At 42.4% G+C, this 26,771-nt stretch overlaps 1 protein-coding gene across 1 annotated transcript; it reads left to right on the forward strand.

The window, feature by feature from the left end:
• Positions 1-2,416: 2,416 nt before the first annotated feature.
• Positions 2,417-25,935, forward strand: LOC140551098 (uncharacterized). The gene is made up of 5 exons (XM_072674467.1): positions 2,417-2,571; positions 3,759-3,817; positions 4,966-5,025; positions 24,731-25,149; positions 25,450-25,935. Exons 1-5 carry the CDS (start codon positions 2,417-2,419, stop codon positions 25,933-25,935), a joined length of 1,179 nt encoding a protein of 392 aa, XP_072530568.1.
• Positions 25,936-26,771: the final 836 nt, after the last annotated feature.

Raw genomic sequence — 26,771 nt, forward strand, 5'->3', positions numbered from 1 at the left:
TGGCTTGGATGCCTCAAAATGTTCAAAACACTCCTTGTTTCTCCTTCTTTGGTCCATGTTGCTGAGGAACACGTCCATGCTTCGAATCTCCCGTTCTACCACATCCCAAACAGGTTGAATAGATGGGGTGACAGAAGGTCTGCTGTTGTGTTGGGTGGTGTTTGACCGGTGTGCTAAGGATAGCTTTTTTTCTGAGCATTATCAAAACAACTGTCAGCATTACAATGTTGGGCTGTAACTTACAATATTTGGTTGATGTGCTCTGGCCTTTAAGGTTCCTCTTGCTCTGTGGGAGCTTTTCCTTACCTTTTTCACCATTGGCTTGCATACTTGAAGCTCGGACACGATCCTCCATAAAGCTGCTTTGTGACGTCTGTCATTAAAAGATCAAATAAACTTCACTTGACTTTACTAAATTTGATCCAGTCTGTAGTGGATGGATGGCTGTCTGCCATCAGCTAATGTACTGTTCTGTTACTGTAAAGGGCATTTATAAAAATAAACCAACCCATCCAACAGAAGAAAATGGAGTTAAGAGATTGTCTCATGACCATGATGGTCTCTAAGAGATGTGGACTACACATCCTTCCAGCAGAAGAGGTCTGATTTATGGCAGGGTTTGTGAGGCCTGGGCTTGGGCAGGCAGGTGGTTAAGTGTGGTCTGCTGAGCTGTATGACAGGCCTAGAAAGCTTCAAAGACATTGAACTCACCTCCCACCAATCCAGACCAACCCCCCCACAAACACACTGACCACACACACGCAAAAACTCCAGAGCAAGTGTACCAGTGCACTCGTCACGCAGTTTGAGCTGTCCTTTTATCTGCTGTGTCATGATAAATAATTGATGCTGGCATTTCCTTTGCATCCAGAGGCTGATTCACGTGTGTTCAGTATATCTTAAGTAATTTACCAGTAACTAGACTCTTTTAGAAATAGGAATGATTAAAAAAACCCTCAACTTCACTGTATTCCTGTCATTAACTCAATGATTCCACATAGGTTTCGGACGCTCCACACACCTTTACCAGAAGGAGAACGATAAGAAGATAAATGAATACATTGTGATATGAACCCATCAGGAAAATGGCAGGAACATTAAATTTGTTTGTATGTTCTTTCTCCAAACATTAACTCAACCACTCCTACCTTGTTTTTGTTTCAGGGAAATGATGGCCATGCGATATGAATTTATTTAAGACTGCTGATAGTCCGAAGTAGTGATGACGAAGGTAATTCACCCCTTAAAAAGCCTATGGCTAGAGAATAGCCCCACCAGTGTATATAGACGTCCCTGTAGTTACTGAATAAAACACCTTAGTGTGTGATAAGCCTTTCTGCATTAAGGGATTATTGCATGTACACAATACAGTACATGCAAAGTTATAGAATTCAAATTTCTTAACTTCATTCATAAATTCACATCAGACCAGACTATGACTAGACCAGGTCCAGTTCTTTGACCAGGGGTGCCCAAACATTCGCATAAGATAGTACTGTATATGTGCAATATTAATAATATAGATATTTTCAACTAATATGTATTTACAAGGACCATCTTTTTTTTATACGTTATATGTATAAAGGTTTGTGGACACCGCTTTTAATATCAGTATCAGGGAAACTGTGTCTTCTGGAAAGATGGTTGGTGCTCCATCCAATACTTTTGGGATGAGTTGGGGACTTGGGGGGTGAGGTGGGGTGGTGATCATCCAACATCTTGACCTCACTAATTCACTTTTTGCTAAATGCAATCAAATCTAGTAGAACACCTTCTTCCCTGGACAGTAGAGACAGTTACTCTATCTAAAATCTAATCTAATCTAAAATCAGGAGACACTCGTTTTTAATACCCTTGATTTCAGAAGAAACAATGAATGAGCAGGTGTCCCAATACTTTTGTCCATACAGTGTATATGTATCTTCCTGGTCAGGTTCGCAGTAGGGCGGATCCTACATGGAATCATTGGGTCCATGGCAGGAATACCCCCTAGACAGGACACCAGTCAATTGCAGGGTACTCACACACTCACACCAATTTATTATGGCCACTTCACCTACCATGTATGTTTGGGGAGTCCCCAGAGCTCCTGTGTGAGAATCTATATATAATATACTCCCTTTCTGTAATTCCAGGGTCTTCAGAATCCTCTCAGCCTGGTCTCCAGCCTTTAGCTAGTTCCAACCAACCAGCGCTGACTGTGACTGTCATTTTAGATAAGGTCGCTGTTTGGAGTGGAGTGCTGAGTGAGCCTGAGCTCCACCATATGATCATTACAGCATGACAGAAATATAGCCTCCTGCATTACACGGCAGATTCTTCAGACAGTAAGCTGAAGCAGACACTAGCAGCAGCCACTGTCGCGTGTTCGGGATGGAAGTTTCATCTAAGTCAAATGAAGGCTTATAAATAAACGATGGCTTATTGTCTGAGTCTGTCCCAGCTCAATGTTTACACACCAGCAGACGTTACCAGCAGCCCTGGAAACCAGATGAAATCCAGGCTCTCTTGGGTCAGCACGACCCCTTTGAAGTGCGCAGCATGCGACGATAGCCGTGCTTATGCGATTAGGTGTGTAAAAGGATAAGCGGGCATTGTGAAGTTTAAAAAGCGAGTGGTTGATACCGTCCCTGTTGACTCAGAGGTAGACTAAGGGCGGCTCTTCCTCTTCTGCATTAATGATTTTGGCGCTGCTGTCTAATTAGGGCCTTTTTGAGGAGCACCTGCTCTTTGAGGTCCACTGGAGGAGGGCTTTTGTGAACGCACGGACACTCCAGTGTGGTGCAAATGAAGAGATGGAGAGAAGAGAAGGAGCGTTAACAGGGCCCTGCGCTTCACCCCCAGCGCGCCCACGCACTGTCTTCTCATATCTGACAAGCCATGGCTTCTCTCACTGTGATGAAAATCTCTCTCGCGCGCTCTCTCCAGCTCTCCCTCCTTCTCGGTCCCTCCCCACCTTCCTGTAAAAGCCATGCGCAGCCTGCAAACAAAGCAAAGGATGGCGCTCGCCATAAAATGGAATAGGAACTACTTGTGTAAACCGTGGGATGCGTTTGTTGGAAGTAGGTGGTTTGGGGAAGCAGGAAGGTGCCTCTGTTCAGACACAAATAGTTACAGTTCTGATGTACGGAACGGAAGCGGAATATATTCAGGGATTCATCCTTGCTTACGTTTCAATAAAAGATGAGCCTTTGCACGGTGAATCCGAGCTGCATCTGCAAGAGTGAGAGGAGGGAGAGAAGGTTTAAGCACTCCAGTGAATGCTGCACTCACGTGCTAGTGGAACTGCAGGGGTGGCTGTGTGCAGGAAGGGGGCTGGCTGACCCATATTGAGTTTGATCGGCATGAAAAAAGGGAGAGTGTGTGAGAGAGAGAGATTCAGTAGCAGTATTCTGTGTGCAGAAGAGGTTTATATGGAGGTTTCAAATCATATGAGCTGCTAGAGCTCAGAAAACACCAAATATGCACCAAGTATCCTTTCCTATACACAATCACCCCTGCAGGTGTATTAAGGGTCATTATGCTGCTATAAAAGCCACCCACTTTTCACCTTATTCTTTTTTCAGATGTGGAGATGTTTGCTATCAGACTATGCCGGTATTTCATGCTTCCCTCTACCAGTGCAATGTCTCCTGTGCCACTGGCTGCAACACAAACCCAAAGCACAGTTGGCAAGGTCGTCTTTTTATGAACGTCTGCACTCTGCACCCTGTCATGTCTCATTGTGTTCTCTTGTGCCATGTGTTACCTGCTCCCAGAAGGACATTTTCCAGCAGTGCCAGGGCCGTTAAACAGGCAGGTGGATCGCCGACTGCTGGTATGGCCACCATGCATGGCATTTGTCATACATCTCCAAGTCATGCTAATGTTTCTACTGGAATAGTTACAGGACTTACATTTAACTGGCTCAGGCAAAACATCCCAAACATACCTGAATACTGTGTGTCAGTGCTTCCCTATCCTTATCCCTGTCCTTGGGGTTCCCCTGCTCTTCATTGTCTCAGAATAGTATAGTATATGGACAAAAGTATTGGGACACACCTCTCAATCGTTAAATTCAGGTGTCTCATTGTCGCATGTGTATAAAATCAAGCACCTAGCTATGCAGTCTGCCCTTCTTACACACATTACTGAAAGAATGGGTGGTTCTAAAGAGCACTGAACTCCAGCATTGTTCTGTATGTAATATGAGCCAGTTGCAACAAGACGTCAGCTGGCGAAATTTCCTCCCTCCTAGATCTTCCACCATCAACCGTGAGTGGTATTATTGAACAGTAGAAGCATTCAGGAACCACGGCAACTCAGCCACCAAGTGTCAGACTACATAAAGTTACAAAGCGGGGTCGCCGAGTGCTGAGTTCAGTGCATACTGCATGAAAGTGTCCAACGCTCTGCTGACTCAATAACCACAGAGCTTCCAACTCCATATTAATGTCTATAGATTTAGAATAGGAGGTCATAAAAGCTTCTGTAGGTGTCCCAATATTTTTGTCCATATAGTGTACCTAGTGACCATTCTATTTGAGCATCATTAGTCCTCAGGTCTAATTCCATAGTGCTTTATGTTTCTTTGAAAGCCTCTGATGCTGAATGTTGTGGTGAGGGTGCAGGTTCTCCTTTATTGACTCTTCCATGAAGGTCATATCTGTGACCTAGTGGAACTGCAGGGGTGGCTATGTGCAGGAAGGTGGCTGGCTGACCCATATTGAGTCCGATCAGCATGAAAAAATGAGAGTGTGTGTAAGAGAGCGGGAGAGATTTGCTTGCAGGAATGTGCATGCAGGAGAGGAATGGTTTATCTGCAGTTCTGAGGGTATTAAAACATACGAGCTGCTATTCCTCTCCTCCACACACAGAAATGACATTGTAAGCCTCTGACATTTTGCTGGTGAAACAGAAACTCCTTCTGTGGCACCCTGTCATGTCTCATCGTGTTCTCTTGTGCCATGTGTTACCTGCTCCCAGAAGGACACTTCCCAGCCAGGGCCAGGGCCGTTAAACAGGCAGGTGGACCGCCGACTGCTGGTATGGCCACCATGCATGGCATTTGTCATACATCTCCAAGTCATGCTAATGTTTCTACTGGAATAGTTACAGGACTTACATTTAACTGGCTCAGGCAAAACAGCCCAAACATACCAGAATACTGTGTGTCAATGCTTCCCTATCCTTATCCCTGTCTTTGGGGTTCCTCTGCTCTGCGTTTTTGATGTTTTCTGGGTTTTCATGCATCCTGGAAAATTTGGGAAACCTGGAAATTTCTCAGTTGTCTCCTGTAAACTCCTGTAAAATAAGTAAATTGCTACAAATGTCCTGGAAATATTAGTCAGAGATTTTGCTGTGTTTATAACTTTTGAGCTAACTTTCAAGAGAGCCATTATTTCACAAAAAAAAAAAAAAAATAGACTGTCTATGTCCAAGGGCAGCTTGGAAGCCAACACGTTGCACATTATAAAAACACCAAAGGATTTACAAGGATATGCATCTTATGGGGAAGATCTTGCATATAGTACTGGGTGTTAAATAGTACATCCAGTAACCACGTCTGTAAAACCATTCAATGCTGAGATGTGGTAATACACTAATTGTATTCATGTAATCATCATAAAACATGTTCTGGAAAATCATAAAAATGGGGGTTTCCAGTGCTCTAATGCAGATGAATCATCTACTCAGATCATGAACAAACACCCGGGAGAATGGAACAGATGGAATGACATCTCTATCTTTACACTACTTCTACTGTTTCTTAGCTTAGTTTAGCTTGGTTGGTTCCTGTTTGTTTGTTTGATTGCTTTTGGTTTTAGTCTAGTTTGTGTTTCTTTGGTTTGCTTGGTTTTTGTTTCATTATTTCTAATGAACATTACCTGTGTTCACGCCCGCCTCCATCTCCAAGCTCCACAAACTGTGACACCTCTTACCAGTTTTCGTAACACTGTGTCACTCGAGTCCTACTCGTGTAAAATCCTGTAATATTACTCTGCCGCCTCAGTTCACATGCTTCTTTCAAATCTGATGTAAAATAGAAATGTGCAGGCCAGGTGTAATAATAAATTACACTCCACAGCTGTAGGGGGAGCCCAGGAGCTAAAAATACCAATTCTTGCATAATGCTGCTTTAAGGAATGATTAAGTGAAGGAATATGATGAAGCGTTTTGTATATTGTGTCATTTTTGCAATGTTACATCTCCTACCTGCTGTGGCATCATCAGGGCAAAACCATGTCTAAGGTATTAATAATCTATAATCAATCTATCAACCAGTCCCTCAAACACTCAAACTACATCCATCCTCAGCTGCCACATTGTGACACAGATTAGCAGGGAGGTCCATCCTTTCATACAGCCTTTTGTCCACACCCTGGATGCAGCAACCGACTCCCATTGCCAGCTCTATCTGTCCTCACCTAATTGAAATCCTCGCTTGGACAGCTGCACTAATCAACAGCAATTACACATCAGGCAAATGTACATTTGGACAGTGTGGAAACCCCCATGACATTCTGCATGACGTTTCCCATAGAACACCATAACATTGTAATATTTGTAATAGGCAAATGGATATCCAGCATGAAGAGAATTAGCTTTTAAAGGACAAAGGTTGCTAAGCAACTTTGCCCCTCCCCCCTTTCTTGCTTTGCAGTAGCAGTTACAGTAGTAGAGGCAGCGTGACTAGGTATTATTGCACCTTTCACACTGCGAACTGCGACCCGCACTGCTCTTTAAGCTCTCAATCACATTAGAGCCCTGTTCAGCACACACTTCACTGTCTCTTGTAGCTGTTAAATTAGCCGGTCCACAGTGTAGTACGTTCTCGCTGGCCCAAATTCAGCTAAAACAGGCCTGATATAAAACAGCCGTGGTGTAGTTATGTAAATATTTAATTCGTTAGGTCCGAAATGGACAGAGCAACCCGGCAGGAATCATGACGCTCAGTGGGAATGTGGAGATACCGCGTCTCGGCAATGCATCGGTGGCTGCCAGTTAAAGTAGAGTGCAGAATACTTCACATGAGTAGTGCTGCAGAGATGAAAAAAAGCTCTTCATGCCAATAGCATACTGATGATCGCAGTGATTATATTTTGAGAGAGCTATAAAACTCTTTTGCTAATTACATTCTGCCGTGTAAAGTGCTTTGGGCTTTCCAGGCCTGCCCTTTGAAGACTCTGGTTAAGTTTCTGTCTGTATACAGTGGCCACCCCCATCTGAACAGCGTTACTGTGAATAGCTATGCAGGTGAGGATAAGCTGATTTCCAGAGGCATAAAGACTCCTTACTTTCATATATTAAGCAAAATCACTTTTTAATTCCTAGCTTTTTTAGTGTCAAAATAGCAAGAAAGATTAAAAAGAGGTGATATTTGCAATTTTGAGGTGTGTTTACGATCATTTTCATGCTGCAGAAGCCATCCGCCTCTCACCTACAGCTTTTTACACACAGTGTGATGTTCAGGTTTAGAATTTGCTGGTATTTCATTGAATCCATTTTTCCCTTTATCAGGGAAATGTTCCCTGTGTCACTGGATGCAACACGAACCCAACAGTTCCAGCCCTGTGCTTAACAGTAGGACAGGTGTTCTAAGCAAACCTTCGTTCATTGGTTCATTGTGGCCAAAAAGGTCCTGTTTAACTTCATTAGTCCACAGGACCAGTTTCCAAAATGCATCAGACTGGTTTAGAGGTTCATTCAGATGCTGGATTTTATGGTGATGACAAAGGGAAGGATTTTCTTTCATTGGCTCTTCGATTAAGATGATATTTGTTCAGATGTCTCTGCACAGTAGAACAGTGCACCACCACCCCAAAGTCTGCTGAACATACTAATTACTAATTACTAATTACTAGTAACTAGTGTTTGAGTATGAGGTACATTGTATAGATAAAAGTGTCAAAATTGAGTATTCAGTTTTTTGAGTGTGCTTGTGATGGACACTATTATCTCACAATGCAATGCAAAACAAATAAAGGGAGGAGCTACTCACATCTGGAACAATTATTAGAAAGAAATGGTGGATGATGATGCAAGTGCTTGGAATACAGTGGCGACGGAGGCTGGAGAGCCTGACATGGCAACACGTCATCACTTCCTATTAGTACAAACCTGGGTAGTATGTTAATATTTTGTGTACTAACCTGCCAAATGTCACACTATTAAGATAGTATATACCTTATGGTATTAGTGTATAGTACGTAATTGGGACACAGCCAAAGTATTTATAAAACTTTAAAACTTGAATCACCTGTTTTTTTCTAATGAAGATGTTTGTGACGAGGCGGTCATCCCAACAAGTTAATTAAGGTCAAAGCCCTGGTATATAAGTTCCAATAGAAGACTCTGGAGACATGAGACAAATAATGAGATGGGAACAATGTTGACAAGTGTGTTCATAGCTAAAACCTTTGGTGCAGGCCCCGCCGTCAGCCCAGGCCTTGCAGCGTTGGGACTCTTGCAGAACGTACAGGCCTTTAGAGTTCTTTTAACACAGGTGCAGACTCGTGATTGGCTGAAGAACGGTGGTGCTGCTTTAGAGTCTCCTAGTAGAACTTTCGTTAGAGCTGTCTACGATTTATCTATGAGCTCAAATGTCAATTATTAGGTGGGCAAACTATTGCAGGTCACTGTATTACTGTAGGGGTCTCTTTTGTTGTTCCATGCAGGACCATTTACCGTGTATTTAACTACTACAGCAATAAAAATCAGTAGTTAGCCTGAGAGCCTATGGCACAATTACTGCAACTGCCTTCACATCATTTGTAGAAAGTGCTGTCAATCAGGGACTGATTAGCAATCCATGACACTAGAAAGTCTGTAATTAAAAAGGGTATTGAGCAACTTTAATAACATGTCCCACATTTTTACAGCCTGTATCAACAAGTGAATGTGGACAATTGTAACTTGTTCAAACTCTGTGCTGAGCCGTTAAACAGAGGCAATCGTGTTCTACAGACCAATGAGTTACGGTGGGTACAGTACGTGTTTGTTGCAAGGACCTGCCGAAACACTTCACAGATACAATGCAGTAGTATAAGAGCTGTAATACTCGGTAAGGTGAGCAGTGCAAAGCGTCCCTCCATGACAGGCCTGGGTGGAATGTCATGTTTACAAGAAGGCATGCATGCGTTCTCAGCGTTCAGGATCACGTGTCCATTCCACTTCTGCTCCGGCCGGACATTACTTTGTCTGTGAAGCCTCTAACCTGTTCTGGAAAACAGATCACCTCAATGACTGCTCACAATAATCCACAACATCCAATAGACCGGAGCTAGAAAAGTACCCAAACAGGAAGCCACTGTACATTTGCTTCTACAAAACTGGGGCAAGATATTGTTAGGGCAAAAAACTTGTATTTATTTATGTTTACTTTTTTATATACACATGTCCAAATGTTTGTGGACACCCCTTCTAATACATACATTCAGCTACTTTAAGTTGCACTTGTTAAGTTGCTGACACAGATGTGCAAATGCAATGAACCTATTGGCACCTATGGCCTAAAGGCCAGGCGTGGGCTAAAGGGGTATAAAGCCCCCCAGCATTAAGCTGTGGAGAGGTGGTGATTATATCATCCCACATCCTGATCTTACTAACACTCTTGTTGCTGAATGCAATCAAATCCTCACATCAATGCTAAAGAAACTACCAAAAACTCTTCTTCCCTGCACAGTAGAGACAATTGCTTCAACAACAGCAGGATAAACTATTTTTAATACCCCTGATTTCAGAAGAAACAATGAATGAGTTGGTGTCCAAATACTTTTGTTCATATGAGGTAATTATGTCAAATGTCACGATGAACAGACCAATAGAAATGCTCCAAAATTTTTACATTGACTTCTATTAAGAGTTAGCAGTTTTTTTGTCCTTTGTGTAAAGTTTCTGTTTTGAAGGTTTTTTGTCCAACAGCGATGAGATTGTTGTCACATTAGCCAATGGGAAGGACTACAGTGGCCAAGTGTTGGCTGCCTGTCAGGCCGAATGGGGGGCCCCTCTCGGGCAAGATTCCCATATACTAGGGCAGTCTACTGAGTCAACAGCTGACACAAGCACAGGACCAGATGCCTGCCTGGCTCTGCCAATGGAGCAGATGCATCAAGTACAGATGATCGTGTCACTGCTCTGGTGCCTCAGACACTGACCTCAAACTGAAAACCAGGTTTTAAGGCTGCTGACTTACATTAATGGATCAAAAACGAATGGCAGGCTTTTAGATTTGCAGGCTTTTTCGCCCACCTGCAGTTCCCCTCTCTCTTAAATAATTTGGCATCAGCATGCATCTCAGAAGATGCTGTAAACTGATGTGAGCGCACTGACTGACCAAAACGCTCTCTGATCAGCTCCTTTGATGAATATTTATAAATGTGTTCAGAGGAATCCAGAGTTTTGTTCGTGTTCTCCTTGCCTCCTGCGCTTCCAGCTTCATGCAACCACCATCTCATGAGTCAAGGCCCAATCATCTCACAGGAGCGATGTCATCATTGTGTTATTGCTGTATTGTTGCATCACTCTCAGCAAGTTGTGCTTCTAACCACTCATGCAGCGGAGTGCAAAATTGTGTCAGGAATTCAGCAGTGAGCAAATCAAGCGGGAGTGTCCGGTGTCCAGAATTCACCTGACGCCTTCGGGTCATGTTACGCTATCACTCAGCCAGCAGGAGCCCCAGAAGCGAGTGTTCGCAGTCCTTCAGTGCTTCAGTCTACACCCAGCATACCATAATGTTTAGCCTCTGCCTTCTTTTGCTAGCAGCTGCACGAAAAGTGGGGCGAGCAGCCGTATTGTTTGACACACTCAGCCTCTTTGGTTATGCAGTCTAAAGTGGGAGTCCAGTCCTACTAGCCCGGCCTCTCCTGCCTCAATTCTGACACCTCATTTGACCCACTTACTGGGGTCTCTGCTGGGGCTGGGACACATGAGTATCCACTGTAATTGGGATGTTGTGGCTAGGGGCTTCAAGTAGGTACACTGTAGGACCATAGCAGTGTGTGTGTGTGTGTGTGTGTGAAGGAAGGAGGTGGTAAATACCTCTAAATCCATAAAGCTACTGAATTTTAATGCTTCAACATTTACCAACACTAATTAATAAACAGCCTTAATTGCCTACATGACCCAATCATGTCCTTTCAGTTCAACTCAATTAACATAAAATGTAAATAATTAAAAAATATGTATTTATATTATTTACCTATTTTTTCTCCACTTGTTAGTACTCTCCCCTATCACATGTAAAGCTCTTGACAGTGGGAGGGCGAGGACTGCCTCTTTTCCGAACTGCCGCCAATGCAACATTCCCAGGCAACCAGCGCGCTCAGAGGAAAGAGCAGGGTACCCTGCTCTGATGCATCAGCTAGCAGATGCTTGTGCTGGCCAGCATCACACTGAGGTGATGAGGAGGGAGAGAGAGAGAGAGAGAGAGAGAGAGAGAGAGCTATCAACCCACCCACAGAGAGCAAGGCCAGTTGTGCTTTCTCAGGCTCCGGCTGCTGATGGCAGGCAGCATGATCTGCACCTTGTTACAGAACATTTTTTATGACAATTTTAAAATAATAATATAATACACATAATTATTATTTTATAAGTTTCTCAGTGCTTTTGGACCTTTCTGAATATTTCCGAGACAAAATTTTCTTCAGTACCTGATATGTGTTTATTTACATTTGCATTGCTGCATTTTTAGGCTGCAATCAATTGCTGCTTGTAGATGTAGGTACATATAGACCAACTGTGATGGTGAGACGGCGAGGCTTAAAGACACATGTTTAAAGTAAGAAATCCATACACAGATGTGTGGTGACTGTAGAAGTACATACTAATATGAAATCAGTGTAAAATCCTGGACATTCCACGCAAACTCCCAGGCCGGAAGCATTTTTCAGATCCCGAAAATAAGACATATTTTATAAGAGGACGTATGGACATATGGTTTCTCAGCATGCTTTTTGCCAAATCAGGCACTTCTCTGGGATGCTACAGTTAAAAACTGTATCTGCTGTAATGGCTTTTCCACTGCTGTGCTGGGAAGATTTTATCCGGCTGACACCGGATCCTGTCAGTTGTCTGGGAAACCCTTCTGATCTCTCTGCATACTGCTGCGCTCATGCAATGGGAAGCAGTATGCATGGTTTGTGGAGTTGAGAGTCCACAGCATAAATCACCGCTTCTCTTTGTCAGAAAAGGAAGTGAGCAGTGAATCATCTCATGAAGTGGTTAAAGGCAGGGTGGTGCTGTCCGCTCCAGTCGCACATGCCCCAGACATATAAGAGCTGCCAAACAGCCATTACTCACTCGGGCAGGTAGGAAAAGGCTGCTGATTGGGGTTATTGCTTGCTCAGTGCCCAGACAGATGAGTGATCCCATGCATTTCTCCTAATGTGCAGTGTCATATTATATGACAACGCTGCAGCGGAGTTCTCGCTCAACAGTAGGCACAAAGATTAAACATCATTAGTGACCTCGAGGATTAATTCTGGAAGGCACTATTGCTTTATGCGAATTGTTTCCGGACACATTAATAACCTGTAGAGTAGCTAGGCTAAGTGACCCATCATTACTGCTGAGATTACTCCTCGGATGTTGGGAAGCTTAACTTCCCGTGATTGACATGCAGAATAATCCCTGTTTCTTACTTTGTGAGAGCCTGTATGAAACACTGAGCCTTTCACGTTGCATGTAGCTTTCACTTTACCTCTATGGCGTGCTTTATATCCATGTGTAATATCCACAGCTTTATTGTGGAAGTCCGGAAGGAAGTCTGAAAGCCATGGATTACTGGGCAGAACAATCTCAGATTTGCTATGTAATCACCATTAGATCCATTTACTGTGTTATGACAATCTGGCTCAGGCAGTGTGATACGCTGCGGCTGATGGTATGGTTAACTCATATGGCTTTTAGCAGCTTAGCTTTGTTGTCAGAAAGGCAAGTTTTGCCTATGTTGCTCACATCACTCACAATTCACTCAGGTCCACTTATGTTCATAATCTGGTCCCTTTAGACCATTTGTCCTTAAAATTCCATCAGAATTCTTTGCATCTGCTCACTCTGCAGTAGTAGCTGTAATAACTGGAAGCTGTGTCAGTTGGGAAAGTCTGCTTCAGATCTGTTATTGCTAGTGTTGCGCTGTAAGTGAAATAGATACACTACCAGCTAACATGTCCATGTGGGACGTGTATGGGTTACCCAAATGGGATGCCCAACAGGGTCAGTGATGAGACCAGGAGGGGTTAAGCATAGGCCCCATCTGGGTTGTGCATTGCACAGCCTTGTATACTAAATGGGACTCATGTGGGAATAAGGTAGACTGTAACAAGAGGCCCATTTGGGAAGCCCAACTGGGTTCTAGTAACACTACTCACTACTCAGAGCCCATGCCTGGGAATCTGGAAACCCACCTAGCCCATGTGTCTTCCATGTGAGCCCTACATAAGCGTGTTGGGTGGGCTGTAATAATGTAATATAATGTCATTTAATAATTTATTGCTTTTGCTTCAGTTTTGTCTTTTTCTTATTGTAGTTTTGTAACATGCAAGTGAATAACCAAACACTTGAAGATTTAAAATGTTAAGAATACCCCCTTGATAAGATAACCCCTTGTAAAAAGACTTTCAGACCATAGACTTTTTAAGGGGTTAATAAGAGGTGCAGCAGAACAGGTGGCAACAGTGCATGTCCTAAGCCAGAGCCAGACATGGATATAGGCTAAGGTGAAAACCATAAAGCAAACCAGAAGCTAAAACCAGAAAGTAAACCATCCAAGCAAACAAACTGAAATGGCTAAGACACTAATCAGAACCTGTACAACAAGCAGGCATCATGAACAGGGCAAGGCTAACTTACAACAAGCGGTCACTCAGTATGCAACTGGCATTGGCAATACTTTGCAAAGGTTTACTGAACTGAACAGGTATATAAACAAGTACTAATTGTGAGAACAGGTCTTCAGAGGGGTAAATATAAGGCCCCCCAGCACTGAGCTGTGGAACAGTGGAACTGTGTTGTCTGGAATGATGGATGGTGCTCCATCCAATACTTTTGGGATGAGCTGTAGAGTTGGGGATGAGGTGGGATGGTGTTCATCCAACATTCTGATCTTAATAATGCTCTTGCCACTAAATGCAATCAAATCCTCACAGCAATGCTCTAACATCTAGTAGAAAGCCGTCTCTGGACAGTTAAGTAGGATAAGCTTTTTTTTTTATACATTTGATTTCAGAAGAAACAATACAAATGAGCAGGTGTCCCAATACTTTTGTCCAGAGAGTATATATCTTATCTTATCTTATTTCATTTGGTAAATGAACGCTGGGGTCAGGGTCAGAGCTGGGGATGGGTCTGAGGACCATGACTGGAATGTTGATGCTCAAATCTGGGAAGGAGTTTATACTAAGGACATTTTCATCTCAAGAAAGACATTTCCCTAGAGCTGCCCCATGCATCATCCTGCTCCTGTATCTGCTACCATCCTTATATGGCAAGCCAGGAACCTAGCTCCAAGACTCCAGGAGCCAGTCATATATTTCTAGCTTCTGCCTCTTCCAATTTGCACACTTCATGCCGGTGTAAACCTGCCACATTCACCACTGTTTGCTGAGGATGTGTTAAGCTGACAGCAAACCCACAGCACGCGTAACCTTTCGACCTGTCGCACATTCAGCAGGTGTGAATTGAGCTTGACCCTCTCCGGCCATAGCTTTGCCGTCAGGTCATGGGCAGGCAGCAGTGATGTAGGAACAGTGATGTCTGACAACCCCCACGTTGCGTTGATTGATGTAAGCCTTGCTATCGCAAGATGGCAGTTTTTGATGTAGTTGTGTAATACGTAGAAGAGATAGTTGGTAGCTGGTGGATAATCCTGCTCCTCTGCTGCTTATCACTTTTCCAAACAGCTTCTCCAATGGGAAGAGATTCATTGTTGTTCTCTCAGTGCCAGAATCTCACAGATATGCTTTACGAGGTGTATAAAATTGCCTCTGCAGTGAAACATTTAGCCTTTGCCCCTCTAATGCTTCGAGCCAAAAGCGAAGGGGTTTTATTAACTATGTGCAGCAAATGGTTTCTTGGTGCTTTGGATTAAGTCTTGTCCACCTGGAGCAACAAATTTATCATTGCAAAATGAGAGGGACTGTAGTGTGTGTTCACTCTCCAGTAGAACGGTTAGCAGACATTTAACACGGTTCGGTTTCATTTATTTTAAAGCAACATTATATAGCAATTACACTTTAAAAGAGCAGCTTCAGAACCATTCGGACCCTGTTTACACCTGCTCACTCCATGTGAAGAGTATCTAGATTGTATTCTGATAAGATTTTAGCCATAGGCATTTACACTTCATAGCAAGGGTGCTGCCAGGGATTTAGGGGTACCAGGGATATTACACTGGGCCCCACAACTTTTAACAGTTCTGCCAAAATACTTTAGGGCCCCTGTCAGTCATAGGCCCTTACAATCATCCGAAATCCCCCCCCAGTACAGAGCCCCTGTTTGGTAATTATATGCATCTCCAGTTAGTCAGACTAAAATCTGATTGCTTTGGCTGTACTGGAAGGAGCTCTGATTGCTGAATGCATCTTGGAGAGACAGATGCATTTACACATGGTAGCAAGGGCACTACCAAGGATTTGGTGATACCAGTGATATAACACTGGGCCCCACAACTCTTAACAGTTCTGCCAAAATTCTCAATGAATGCATTTAATGGCACTTTTCAGTCATAGGCTCTTAGAATCATCCGAACCTTGTTCTTCTATACGGTGCCCTGCCTAGTAATGAAATGCATTTCCAGTTAGTCTGACTGTGATCTGATTGCTGTGTGGGATGGAATATGCAAAATCCATCCCACACTGGTGTTTCGGTTGTACTGGGAGGGGTTTTCGTTGTGGACTGTGACTAGGAGAGGCAGATATGTTTGCACTGCTGCAACGTGGCTCAAATGCATCTCAGACCACCTCCTGAAGTGGTTGGAGTGATGAGGTTTGGATCTGGTTTAAATGTATCATGACTCATTTATCAGATAGAAATCTGATACCAAACCACTTCAGGAGGTGGTCTGAGAAGCACTTGGGCCAGGTTACAGCAGTGTCAACACAGTGCTTTGTAGACTAGCTAGCAAGTTTTACTTTGCATCAGTGGAATCCAAGTTTGTGAAAACCATGTAATAATACTCTACCTTGTCAGTTGACATGGTGTTTTTGCCAAATATTTGTGGACACCCCTTGATAATAATAAATACATTCAGCTTAGGGCTAGAGGGGTATTGAGCATTGAGCTGTGGAGCAGTGGATCTGTGTTCTCTGAAATGATGGATGGTGCTCCATCCAATATTTGTGCGATAAGATGGGGATGAGGTGGGGTGGTAAGCGCCCAGCATCCTCACCTCACTAATGCTCTTGTCGCAGAATGCAATAAAATCCTCACAGCAATGTTCTTCCGAAATCTAGTAGAAAGCCTTCCTTGGACAGTAGAGACAGTTACTCCAACAGAACCAGGACAAACTCTTTTTTAATAACCTTGATTTCGCAAAAATGAATGGAATGGAAAAGGAAAGGGCAGGTGTCCCAATACTTTTGTCCATATAGTGTACACGTGTACAGCTGTCCATGAGGGGGGCTCAAAGCTTGGTTTGTATTCACTGCAGCGGTATGAATGCATGAATGAAAATGCTTCTAAAGGTTCTTTGAGGGATGCTATTAAAGATCCAGCAGATTTGTGAGTGAAGAACCTTTTTGGAAGGTTTAAAGGAACTTCTCTTGATGCAAAGATACTTTACCAATTTAAAGGCTCTCGCTCAGATCTCTATTACAAACTTTCTTCATAAAACCAAAAATGGTACTTCTATGGCATCGCTCGAAGTACCTTTTGTGGCTCTTTTTTTGAGAGTGCACTCCACAACTGTAGGGGGAGCCTAGCAGCAAAAAATACAGATTTTCGCATAATGCTGCCTTAAGGGTGAAAACAAGCAACTGCAGAAACAGAAACAGTTTGGCACTTTGCTAATGAAAACAGCCTGCAGAACATTTCACTGCACATACTGTATCGATGTCAGCTGTTTTTCAGTTACAGTATATCGGCATGAAGCACTTCATCATGCAATGCTAATTTGTCCTTGAAAAAAAAAGAGGAAGGCTGATAAGCAGGACATTTCGTATGTTATAGATTAAGTGGCCATTTTAATTATATCCACACATGGCTGAGTGGGGCTCTGGCTCAGCTGGGCGAACCTCTGCCGGAGTCTCTAACCTTGCTTATTATTCTATGCAGTTGGGCAAGCCTCTGAGAGGCAGTTTTCCTCTGCTTGTTAGGGATTCTGTGAAGGGTGTTCTCATTAGCAGCCTGTTTTTTTTTTCTTCTCTGGATGTTTCTGCCATTTCGCTCAACGCTCACAGCAAACTGAACTTTTTACCGTCCACAGCGCTGCGTCCTTAATAAAAACACTGTATTCAATATATCGACTGTCTCTTGTGGAGCACTGTGCTCAACACAATCAGTGGATCAAAACAAAGGCTTTTTGAAATCCTCCGTCTGACTGACTGAGTGTGAGTATTTTGTTTATAGCAACTCAGTTTTCAGCCAAAGCGCCTGTCAAACACCAAGTGGATTTTGACAAGTCCTCCAGAGAAGTCAAGTCAGTTCTTCACCCCTTATGTTTTTTTACTCCATGCACTGCTGAGTAGTGCGGCAGGTCAGGGAGATGGGGCGTGATGTTTGCCATATTGAGGCTGGCCAGCAATCACTCAGGTGTCGAATAGAGAGGACCATTAGCTCAGGCAGATATAGACCTGGACATACTCACCAGTATGCCTTTCTACATGCTCTTCACTCATTCATTCATATGGAACCTTACATCTCTACATCACAAGAACACTCCTCATATTGCAAAAAAAAAAAAAAATATGTGGACATATACACATACAATTTAAATACTCTACCTACTGCATTTTTGCAATGTTAAATGTGTTTCTGCTGACACTTTTAAGATATGCTATCACATCTGTGTTTAATATTTTTAATATTTTAAAATACATTTATTTAACAATATAGGCAATATATTCTGAAGTACATTTTAGTGTGTAAAAAGTATTTTTGAATGAATTAAATGTACATGTATAGTCATACATGAAATGCCATGGCGCTAAATGTAGAAAAACAGATCTATGATATTGCTAATGCCTAATGGGGGCAGCTGTGGTAGTGATGGCAGTGGTGGCTCGTTAAGCTGCCACTGTTGGGCCCTTGAGCAAGGCCCTTCACCCTCCCTGCTCCTCAGGTGCCGCAGAAATGGCTGCCCAACACTCCAGGCATGTGTACTTACTGTCACTGTGTGTGTTTGCTCACTAGTGTGTGTGTGTGTGTGTGTACACAGCACAGAGAGGTTAAAGGTGAAGGCCAAATTCCACCTGTGTCCAACACTACCGGTGAATATGGTCGTCTTGCTAGCGCTCCAAATGAGAAATGCTGTATTATACTTATGCAGTCCTCACAGTTTACTGGATGTCAGCTCTATATTAGCAGCATTAGCATAATCTTGGGAAAGTGCTTGGAAAGGTGCAAAACGACAGCAGCTTTGGTTGCGTTCCATTCACCTCAGAAGTCTGATGTCGGAGCTGGGAATGACCTCACACCAAAGTCGATCAGTGTAACACTACTGCTTTTACTGCTGCGGTGCAGTGCAGCCATCATGGATTTTGAACTTGGGGTTAGTGAGGCCCTCCCCAGTAGGAAATCCAACTTGTGGGGCCATACCAGTTGAAATGTCTTATTTGGAACTCACCCAGTTCAAACTGAACACAGTATTTATCTGTGAAGGCTTTTATTATTGGGAAATAGCCTGTTAACCTGTTAGCATTTATCCTTCATGCTTGGCTTTCTCTGTAATGAGGGTATCGTATAGATTTCATGTACAGAGAGCCTGTTAGCAGCTATCAGTGATATAAGCAATAACAATGGGATTTTTTAAAGCAGTGATTATTAAGCCACCTTGGTCTCATGTTTACTAAAGCTCTGAACTTTTTTCAGAGGTTTATGCTTGCTGTTCTTTCCATTTATTTAGCACCTCTTGTTTGAAGTGAACTGCAGAACACCTTAGAGACACTTAATGGGGCATGGTGGGTGTAGCGCAACAGAAAATAACCACTACCTGCCAGTAAGATACCACACAGTGTGGTGGACCAGGGTTCGATTTCTGGTCTGGGTGACTATGCAGCGCTACACCAATAAGAGTTCTTGGGCAAGACTCCTAACACTACACTGGTCCACCGCTGTAATATGAGTAACCTTGTAAGTCGCTCTGGATAAGAGCGTCAGCTAAATGCTGTAAATGTAAGTTAAATGCTAACAAGTTCTTTGACTTTGCTAAACGAGATGATCAAAGGCCCTTCAGTTTCGACATTTGAATCCATGTTGAAATAACACTCATGTGTGTGATTTCTATTCGGCATTTGTTCACTGACATTGTAATCTCAGAACACAGCGGTCAGGAAAAAATAATGCTGGATAGCAGAGTGAGAAATTGAAGGGTGGGTTTACAGGACAATGGGATCTATCATTATAAGAGCAGAGCTGTGAACAATTCTGCACTTCAGACACATCATGCATCTCACATAGGCTTTATCCTTGGTCTTTTCTCAACAACAAATTTATGAAATTTATAAAAGATATTGGTGAATGAAGTCCATTTTTTCTTATGAAACCAAAGGTGGTTCTTCTATGTCATTGTTTTTTAAAGCAGTTTTTTAAGTGTATCTCCATTAGTCTCAGCTCATGTAGTCTCAGCCCCAGCTCTGTCTTCTCCATCACTCTCATCTGTCAGCAACCACTGAGGTAAGCAACAATCTAGATGTGTGCTGTTAAGTCAGCAGAACAGAAAGTGGTACCCATGTCCAGATGTCCTCTCAGCCACTGGGATAATGATGTGGCTGAGATTTTAAGCCCATACATTTTAGAGTATATACAGCAGGCCATGTTCGCCTGAGTTATGTAAAGACCGACAACCTCTTGAGTCTTACAGAGAGAATCCAGGTGTTTTTAAAGCAACATTATGTAGTGTCTGTACCTTCAGATAACAGATCCACAATTATTGTGATGCTCCACTGACTGTAATAGGAGGACTGTAGCATCTCTGTCGTTGTTGCTTCTCTGGGCCTGTTGCACAGCTAACTGCACTATATACCTTTTGGAGAAGTGGGCAGGACAGTGCTCAAGTAATATTACTGTATATACTCCATATGCTATTTTACTTTCAGCTTGTAAACAAATGCATGTAAGCTTGTTTCTTTGTGAGGGGTGGCTCAAGGCACAAATTCCACTTCCCAACTGCAGGAGGAGCCCAGGAGCAAAACATGTGAATTCTCCATAATGCTGCTTTAAACGCCCATCCAAATATTTTTATATGGATTAAATCTACTTGTTTAATGATGTAAAAATTGCAATTAAAGTACTGAATAATAATTATTATAATATCATTTCTATGTCATTATTATAATAGCACTGTCTATGGAAGATCAAGATCAATTTAAAATGTACCTCTGAAATGGAGCAGACTACGGATTACGTTCCTCAAACTTTGTTATACCTTCATTCTTACAGACAGCAGGGCAGCAGGAAGAGGATAAGAGGGCATACTCCGGCTGACTGGCATGCAGATAGAGGCCAAACCTTGAAATCTCTCACTGGAGTGATTACAGTAAATGCAGCACAACTGTTGGATACATACCAAATTGTTTATAGCCCCTAAGCGTCAGCCGTCATCACAGCCATTCCAGTGTTTTCCGAGACACCCACACCTGTCGTTCTGCCAGGATTGGTCCACTGATCTCCTCTCTACAACCTCTCCCGTTACTGCAGTGCAGGGAGGCGTAGCACGGGAGCCAGATTAGCCAGTCATTATTGTCAGCGATGGGTGCCTACACCACAGTTCTTAGTCATTCTGATCAAATGTCAGTGGATGGTGGGACGTCTGTGCAGAATTTCAAAGTGTTGCTCTTTTTGTCTGCCAAAAAAGCAGTGGGCCTGAGATAAAAACACGCTTCAGCACAGCACACACATCGGCAGCGGATCACGGTAATGCAGGAGAACGCATCCATGTTAAATGATCGCTGTTAGAGCAGTCGGCCTTTGAGCGTTCTGACGCATGACGACGGTGGAATTACAACAGCCTGTTATATTCATTAAAATGAACATTTTTTAGCTCTGATTTTTTTTTGATGTACTAATTAACAAGATTACCTAAGCGTAGAATGAAAGAGTGTGTACAACCATCCGCCCACATCTTGTGTGATGCCTTAGCAGTGTACAGTATTTCGCCTATACCTGCTACCTGCTACCTGCTACTATTTCATTACATTTAGTTTCTACACTGAGGCCTAAACACGTAACCCCTTAAACAGCATATGACCCCTTCTATTACCAAAGAATAGCCCCACCAGTTTGTACAGAAGTCCCTGTAGTTACTGAATAATACACTGTAGTGTGTAATAAGCCTTTCTGTGTAAATGGGTTAAACAGGGTTCTTTATAAGAACCACTTTTAGCACCCTAAATAACCATGTTTGTGAAATAGAGAGCATGTGGAGTGTGAAGGGCCTTTAAATTTACACAAAATTAATGTTGACAGATCGTTAAATATTTCAGTCAGTTATTCATGCTCACACTCACAGATTTTCTTCACATGCACTGTTCTTTATGGAACCAAAGGTGGTTCTTCTATGGCATCGTTCAGAAATCCTTTTGTAGCACCACTATTTTTTTCAAATGTAGAATTTCAAGACTTTGCCAAGGAGTCCCATGGGCTTCTGAGGTCATTCTCCCAAGAGAACAATCATTGATTGAGGATCCAGAGAAATAATTGATCCATTAGATGCATCCATCTGCTTATTTGCTGAGTAACGTGGATGCCTTGGAGACAGCTGAAAGCACTGGGGTGAACACACTGAACATGCCTGGAATTCCTCTGTACACTCATGCTGCTATGTGTTTTAGAAATCCTCTTTGCTGTACCAACAATGTGGATGTATGTGAGCTACAGTTCTTTATACCAAATAGCCAATGCTACTAAGTCACATATATAGGGCTAAAGCATTTAGCACTGTATTATTATATTTAATTAAACTCTGTTTAGTTTATATTCTTCAATCTACATCTTATTCAGGGGTAACAATCTAGATCAATCCAGAAGTCAAATCTACATTTCTATTTTTGTACATGATAATAATGTCTACTAGCTCTTCTTACTAGCTCACCGAACTCTTTATTGGGAACACTTTCCAAATGCAAATTCGTCATGACATTGATTCCACAAAATGTAGGTAACATTGCTTGAAGATTCTGGTCCCTGCTGACGGGATTGCGTCTCTCAGTTCCAGCAGCTTTTTAAGGTTCGCTTTAATGCTGTAAATCGACCCCTGTTCTCCCACATCCCAAGGGCGTTTTGCTGGTTTCCGATCCGGTAACTGAGAAGGCCACTGAAGAACACGGAAACTCATTGTCATGTTTCTAAAATCCTTTTGAGGGACTTTTGCTTTGTGACATGATGCATCGTCATGCTGGAAACTTGTTAGATGATGGTAAACTGGGGTCTTGAAGGGATGCACATGGTCAGAAACAGCACTTAAATAGGCTGTAGCATTCAAGTGATGATTGATTGGTAATACTGGGTCCGAAGCAAAGGTGCCAAGACCTCCCTAAACCACCACCTCCACCAGCTTGGGCTGTTGACACAAGTGGGTTCCAAAATCGTTGTGCTTGGTCACTTGGTCGTTGTGCATGTTGATACAAGTGTTGACACAAACAGTGACTCAGTTTGTCTAGTAAAAAATCTAAGGCAGGATCTCTGTGATGTTGTTTTTCCAAGTAGAAATTCTAATTTCAGATATCAACTAAGGAATTTGCTCTAGTAAGATTATCAGATCCATTGATCTATGAAAGTAATTTGGAAGATCTTAATGTAATTTTGACTACTCATATATTAGCAATGATCTATAATTACATGTGTACAATTAAAAACTCAATATAATTATTTTCAGATATAAACATGGTAATCCCAGATATTAACACTGTAAATCTGATTAATAAAGTTCTGGGCAGATCTGTAACTTAATTCTGACTTGTGTGAATGCTAATTTAAAATAACTCTGATTTAGTTTTGACCAGAATGTATTAATATGCATCCATGATATGTGCAGTTTCAGATCTGTAAGATATAGTATTAGATATATACAATGTAGTTTGAACTATTCAGCGTGATATTGTTAATATCTAAAACTTGTTAGTATCTGACATTACTTGAAGAGATGTAATTTAAAATGTAATATTAGATAAGAGAGCGTGAGATTCCGTGAAATGCTCATTTATGAATTGTCAAAATTACATGAATATATCCCCCTGGAAATAGGACTGGCTTTATAGATATTATGGGTATGTAAATCTGATATTATTACTAGTAAAACAAATCATAGTTTATTTTTCATCGTTTATTATACTACAATTCACATCACAGAGATCTTGAATTTTACATTTTGCTACTATAAAAAAGAGTTTTCCAGGGATGTTTAGGCTGAAATTACTTGCCATAATAATGTAACGTCCAGGTCCACATTTCCATAACTTCAGAACATATATATATAGCCCATTATTATGTTATTAATGTTATTATTATGTTATATATATAGCATTAGCATTCTCTCTCTATATATATGTGTGTAGAGAGAGAGAGAAAGAGAGTGAATACAGAGAGTACATATATATATATATATATATACAGGCAGAGAGAGAAAGAGAGAAAGAGAGAGAGAGAGAGAGAGAGAGAGAGAGAGAGAGACAGACTACATATTGAATTAGTATTTGCAGTGGTCTGAAGTTATGGATATGTGGACCTGGATGTTACATTATTATGTTTTATATTTATATATATATAACATATGTATAACATTAATAGGCTATATATATATATATATATATATATATATATATATATATATATATATATATATATTAGCATTAGCATTCTTTCTCTCTATATATGTGTGTGTAGAGAGAGAGAGAGAGAGAGAAAGAGAGTGAATACAGATATATATATACAGATATATATATACATACAGACAGAGAGAGAGAGAGAGGGAGGGAGGGAGGGAGAGAGAATATATATTGAATTAGTATTTGCAGTGAAGTTATGGATATGTGGACCTGGATGTTACATTATTATGTTTTATATATATATATATAACATAATAATGTAACATCCAGGTCCACATATCCATAACTTCACTACAAATACTAATTCAATATATATATATATATATATATAGCATTATCATTCTTTCTCTCTATATATATGTGTAGAGAGAGAGAGAGAGAGAAAGAAAGCGAATACAGAGAGTACATATACATATATATATATATATATATATATATATATATATATATATATATATATATATATACAGACAGAGAGACAGAGAGAGGGAGGGAGGGAGAGAGAGAGAATACATATTGAATTAGTATTTGTAGTGAAGTTATGGATATGTGGACCTGGATGTTACATTATTATGTTTTATATATATATATATATATATATATATATAGCATTATCATTCTTTCTCTATATATATATGTGTGTGTGTAGAGAGAGAGAGAGAGAAAGAAAGCGAATACAGAGAGTACATATACATATATATATACAGACAGACAGACAGAGAGAGAAAGAAATGAAGCAAACCTGTGACACAAGCGCACCCTAAACCCCCCAGAAACGCGCAGCGAGCTCAGAAACAGAGCCGCTGAAGCCAAAGTAACCCCGACCGTCTCCGAGACGAGGCGTCACGTGGTCGCGCTCTCAGCACGGCAGAAGTTTGTGGTGTCAGATGGAGAGAAGATCTCGACCAACACAGACCTGTTAGCAGGCTGTGGACGATGTGTGGACTCTTCGTGCTTCACCAGAGTCACAACCACGACATCCTCCCAGCCTTTATCCCCCACTAACAACGACCGCGTTGCGTCTCATTTCCAGACGGAGGAATCTATCGTTGAGAGGCAGAAGCTGCGTTTGGGAAACAATAGAAGCAGATGGGCTGCAACGAGACACAGACCTTCTCCAGAAAGGACTTGCCTGTGGCACACTGAAAGTAAAGGAGATGCGTATGGGAACCTCCAATTCCTTATCTATAAGGTAAAGCACTTTAATTTACAACTGTTTCAACTCTCCAAGAGTCCAACACTCTCCACATTAGACCAGCTGGGCTGTGCGCAATGCAACCATAGGGCTGCTCACCATCCACACACGCTACAGCTTTGCGCATTATTCCTGCTGGGCAGAAATATCGGCTAGATCACGTCACTTTACCACTCTTGGTGTGATTAATCGACCATTCACGCTCTCCGCCTGTATTTAATGCGTATTAATCGATTAATCGTGTCGAATATTGGACGATTCATGTTGTTTAACGAGCTTCGTGTCTTTTCTGCCCAGGATATCTTTGTCAGACGCGCTATCATGACTGATGGCGAGGGGAGAGAACACTTTCACTTCTTGGAGGGCGAAGAGGCGCAGGTGCCCATCGCCGCGCTGTACGGGAATGAGGAGGCGAAAGGCAGCGGCAGCGGCAGCGGCAGCAGCAGCAGCAGCGGCGGCGGCGGCGGTGGTGGTGGTGCTGGCAGCGGCGCATGGAGCACCGTGCCCGGGAGCGCGGAGGCGCACTCGTCCGGAGCTCGGGAGCCCGCGCCTGACCTGCTGTCTGAAGAAGAGGAGCAGCCGTACCCAAAGCACGCAGCCGTCGTCTTCTTCTGCCTCAAGCAAACCACGCGGCCGCGGAGCTGGTGTCTCAGGCTGGTGTGTAACCCATATCCTTTCTGTTCCCACCTCCTCACAGAGTGTTTTAGGGTTCTGGAGAGCCTGGAAAGTGGGAAGGGTTGCACTTTGGCTTTGCGCATATACAACACATATCCTATATCCTAAAATATCCTAAAAATCAATCAAGGAAGGTATCAGAATGTGCATTGTTTTGAGGGAACTTGGATGTAACAGTGCAGGACATGGTACACAAAAGGGCTCATTTTACACTTCTTAGGATACAATTGGATCATTTGGCTTGACCATTATCTTGTGGGCTTTTCTGCTGTTGAGAATAGTACCCCTCAGATTGGATTAGCACTATCTGAATTCCACTGACCTGACTGTATTTGGACAGGAAACCTCCACAGTGTGTGTTTCCCAGAGCTTGTAGAAACCTCCTGACTTTGCTATAAACAGCTTAAATAGCCATAGGTGAAGCAGAAGCCCTACTTCGGACCTCCTCAGAAGGTACAGAACATAGCATGTCTCTATATAGGCGTGCAAAAAGAACAAGACGTCCGAGCCATGTGCCCATCATTTAATAAGTAGGCCTAGATGAATGCTGGGGTTTGCTGAGCTCCTTCAAATGTTCTGGAAGCTCCATCATTTTACGGTTTGTGATTGTAGAAGAAAGGGTTCAGCTCGGCCCAGCGAAACAGATATCAGCTCTCACTTCCCAGCTACTACAGTCTTACAGCAGTCCTGCATTAATAATGAACCGTTTCTGTGGTGCGGGACTTCGTAAATTGATTTGGTAGCATGTTGAGTGGCAGCTTTGTGGAGAGCAATTAGGTGGGTGATTTATGCACGTTTCTCTAATGAATTTGCAGTTGCTCTCATTATCTAGTGAGAGCACAGAGATCATCACCATGTGGAACGCTAGCAGGAGCTGTAACGCTCGCTGCTGTTGTGATGGTGCGTTTGGGCTGTGTGATGTTGCGTAGAGCTCCCTTTTGCTC

The sequence above is a fragment of the Salminus brasiliensis genome, chromosome 3 (assembly GCF_030463535.1).
Source record: "Salminus brasiliensis chromosome 3, fSalBra1.hap2, whole genome shotgun sequence".
Classification (NCBI taxonomy): Eukaryota; Metazoa; Chordata; class Actinopteri; order Characiformes; family Bryconidae; genus Salminus; species Salminus brasiliensis.

Excerpts from the sequence above, each read along its gene's own strand:
- LOC140551098 (XM_072674467.1), top strand. The coding sequence starts at position 2,417 with ATGGCTTATTGTCTGAGTCTGTCCCAGCTCAATGTTTACACACCAGCA. Across the intron at positions 3,818-4,965 it reads AGGTGGATCGCCGACTGCTG|AAGGACACTTCCCAGCCAGG; the intron begins GTATGGCCACCA and ends ACCTGCTCCCAG. Across the intron at positions 5,026-24,730 it reads AGGTGGACCGCCGACTGCTG|AAACGCGCAGCGAGCTCAGA; the intron begins GTATGGCCACCA and ends TAAACCCCCCAG.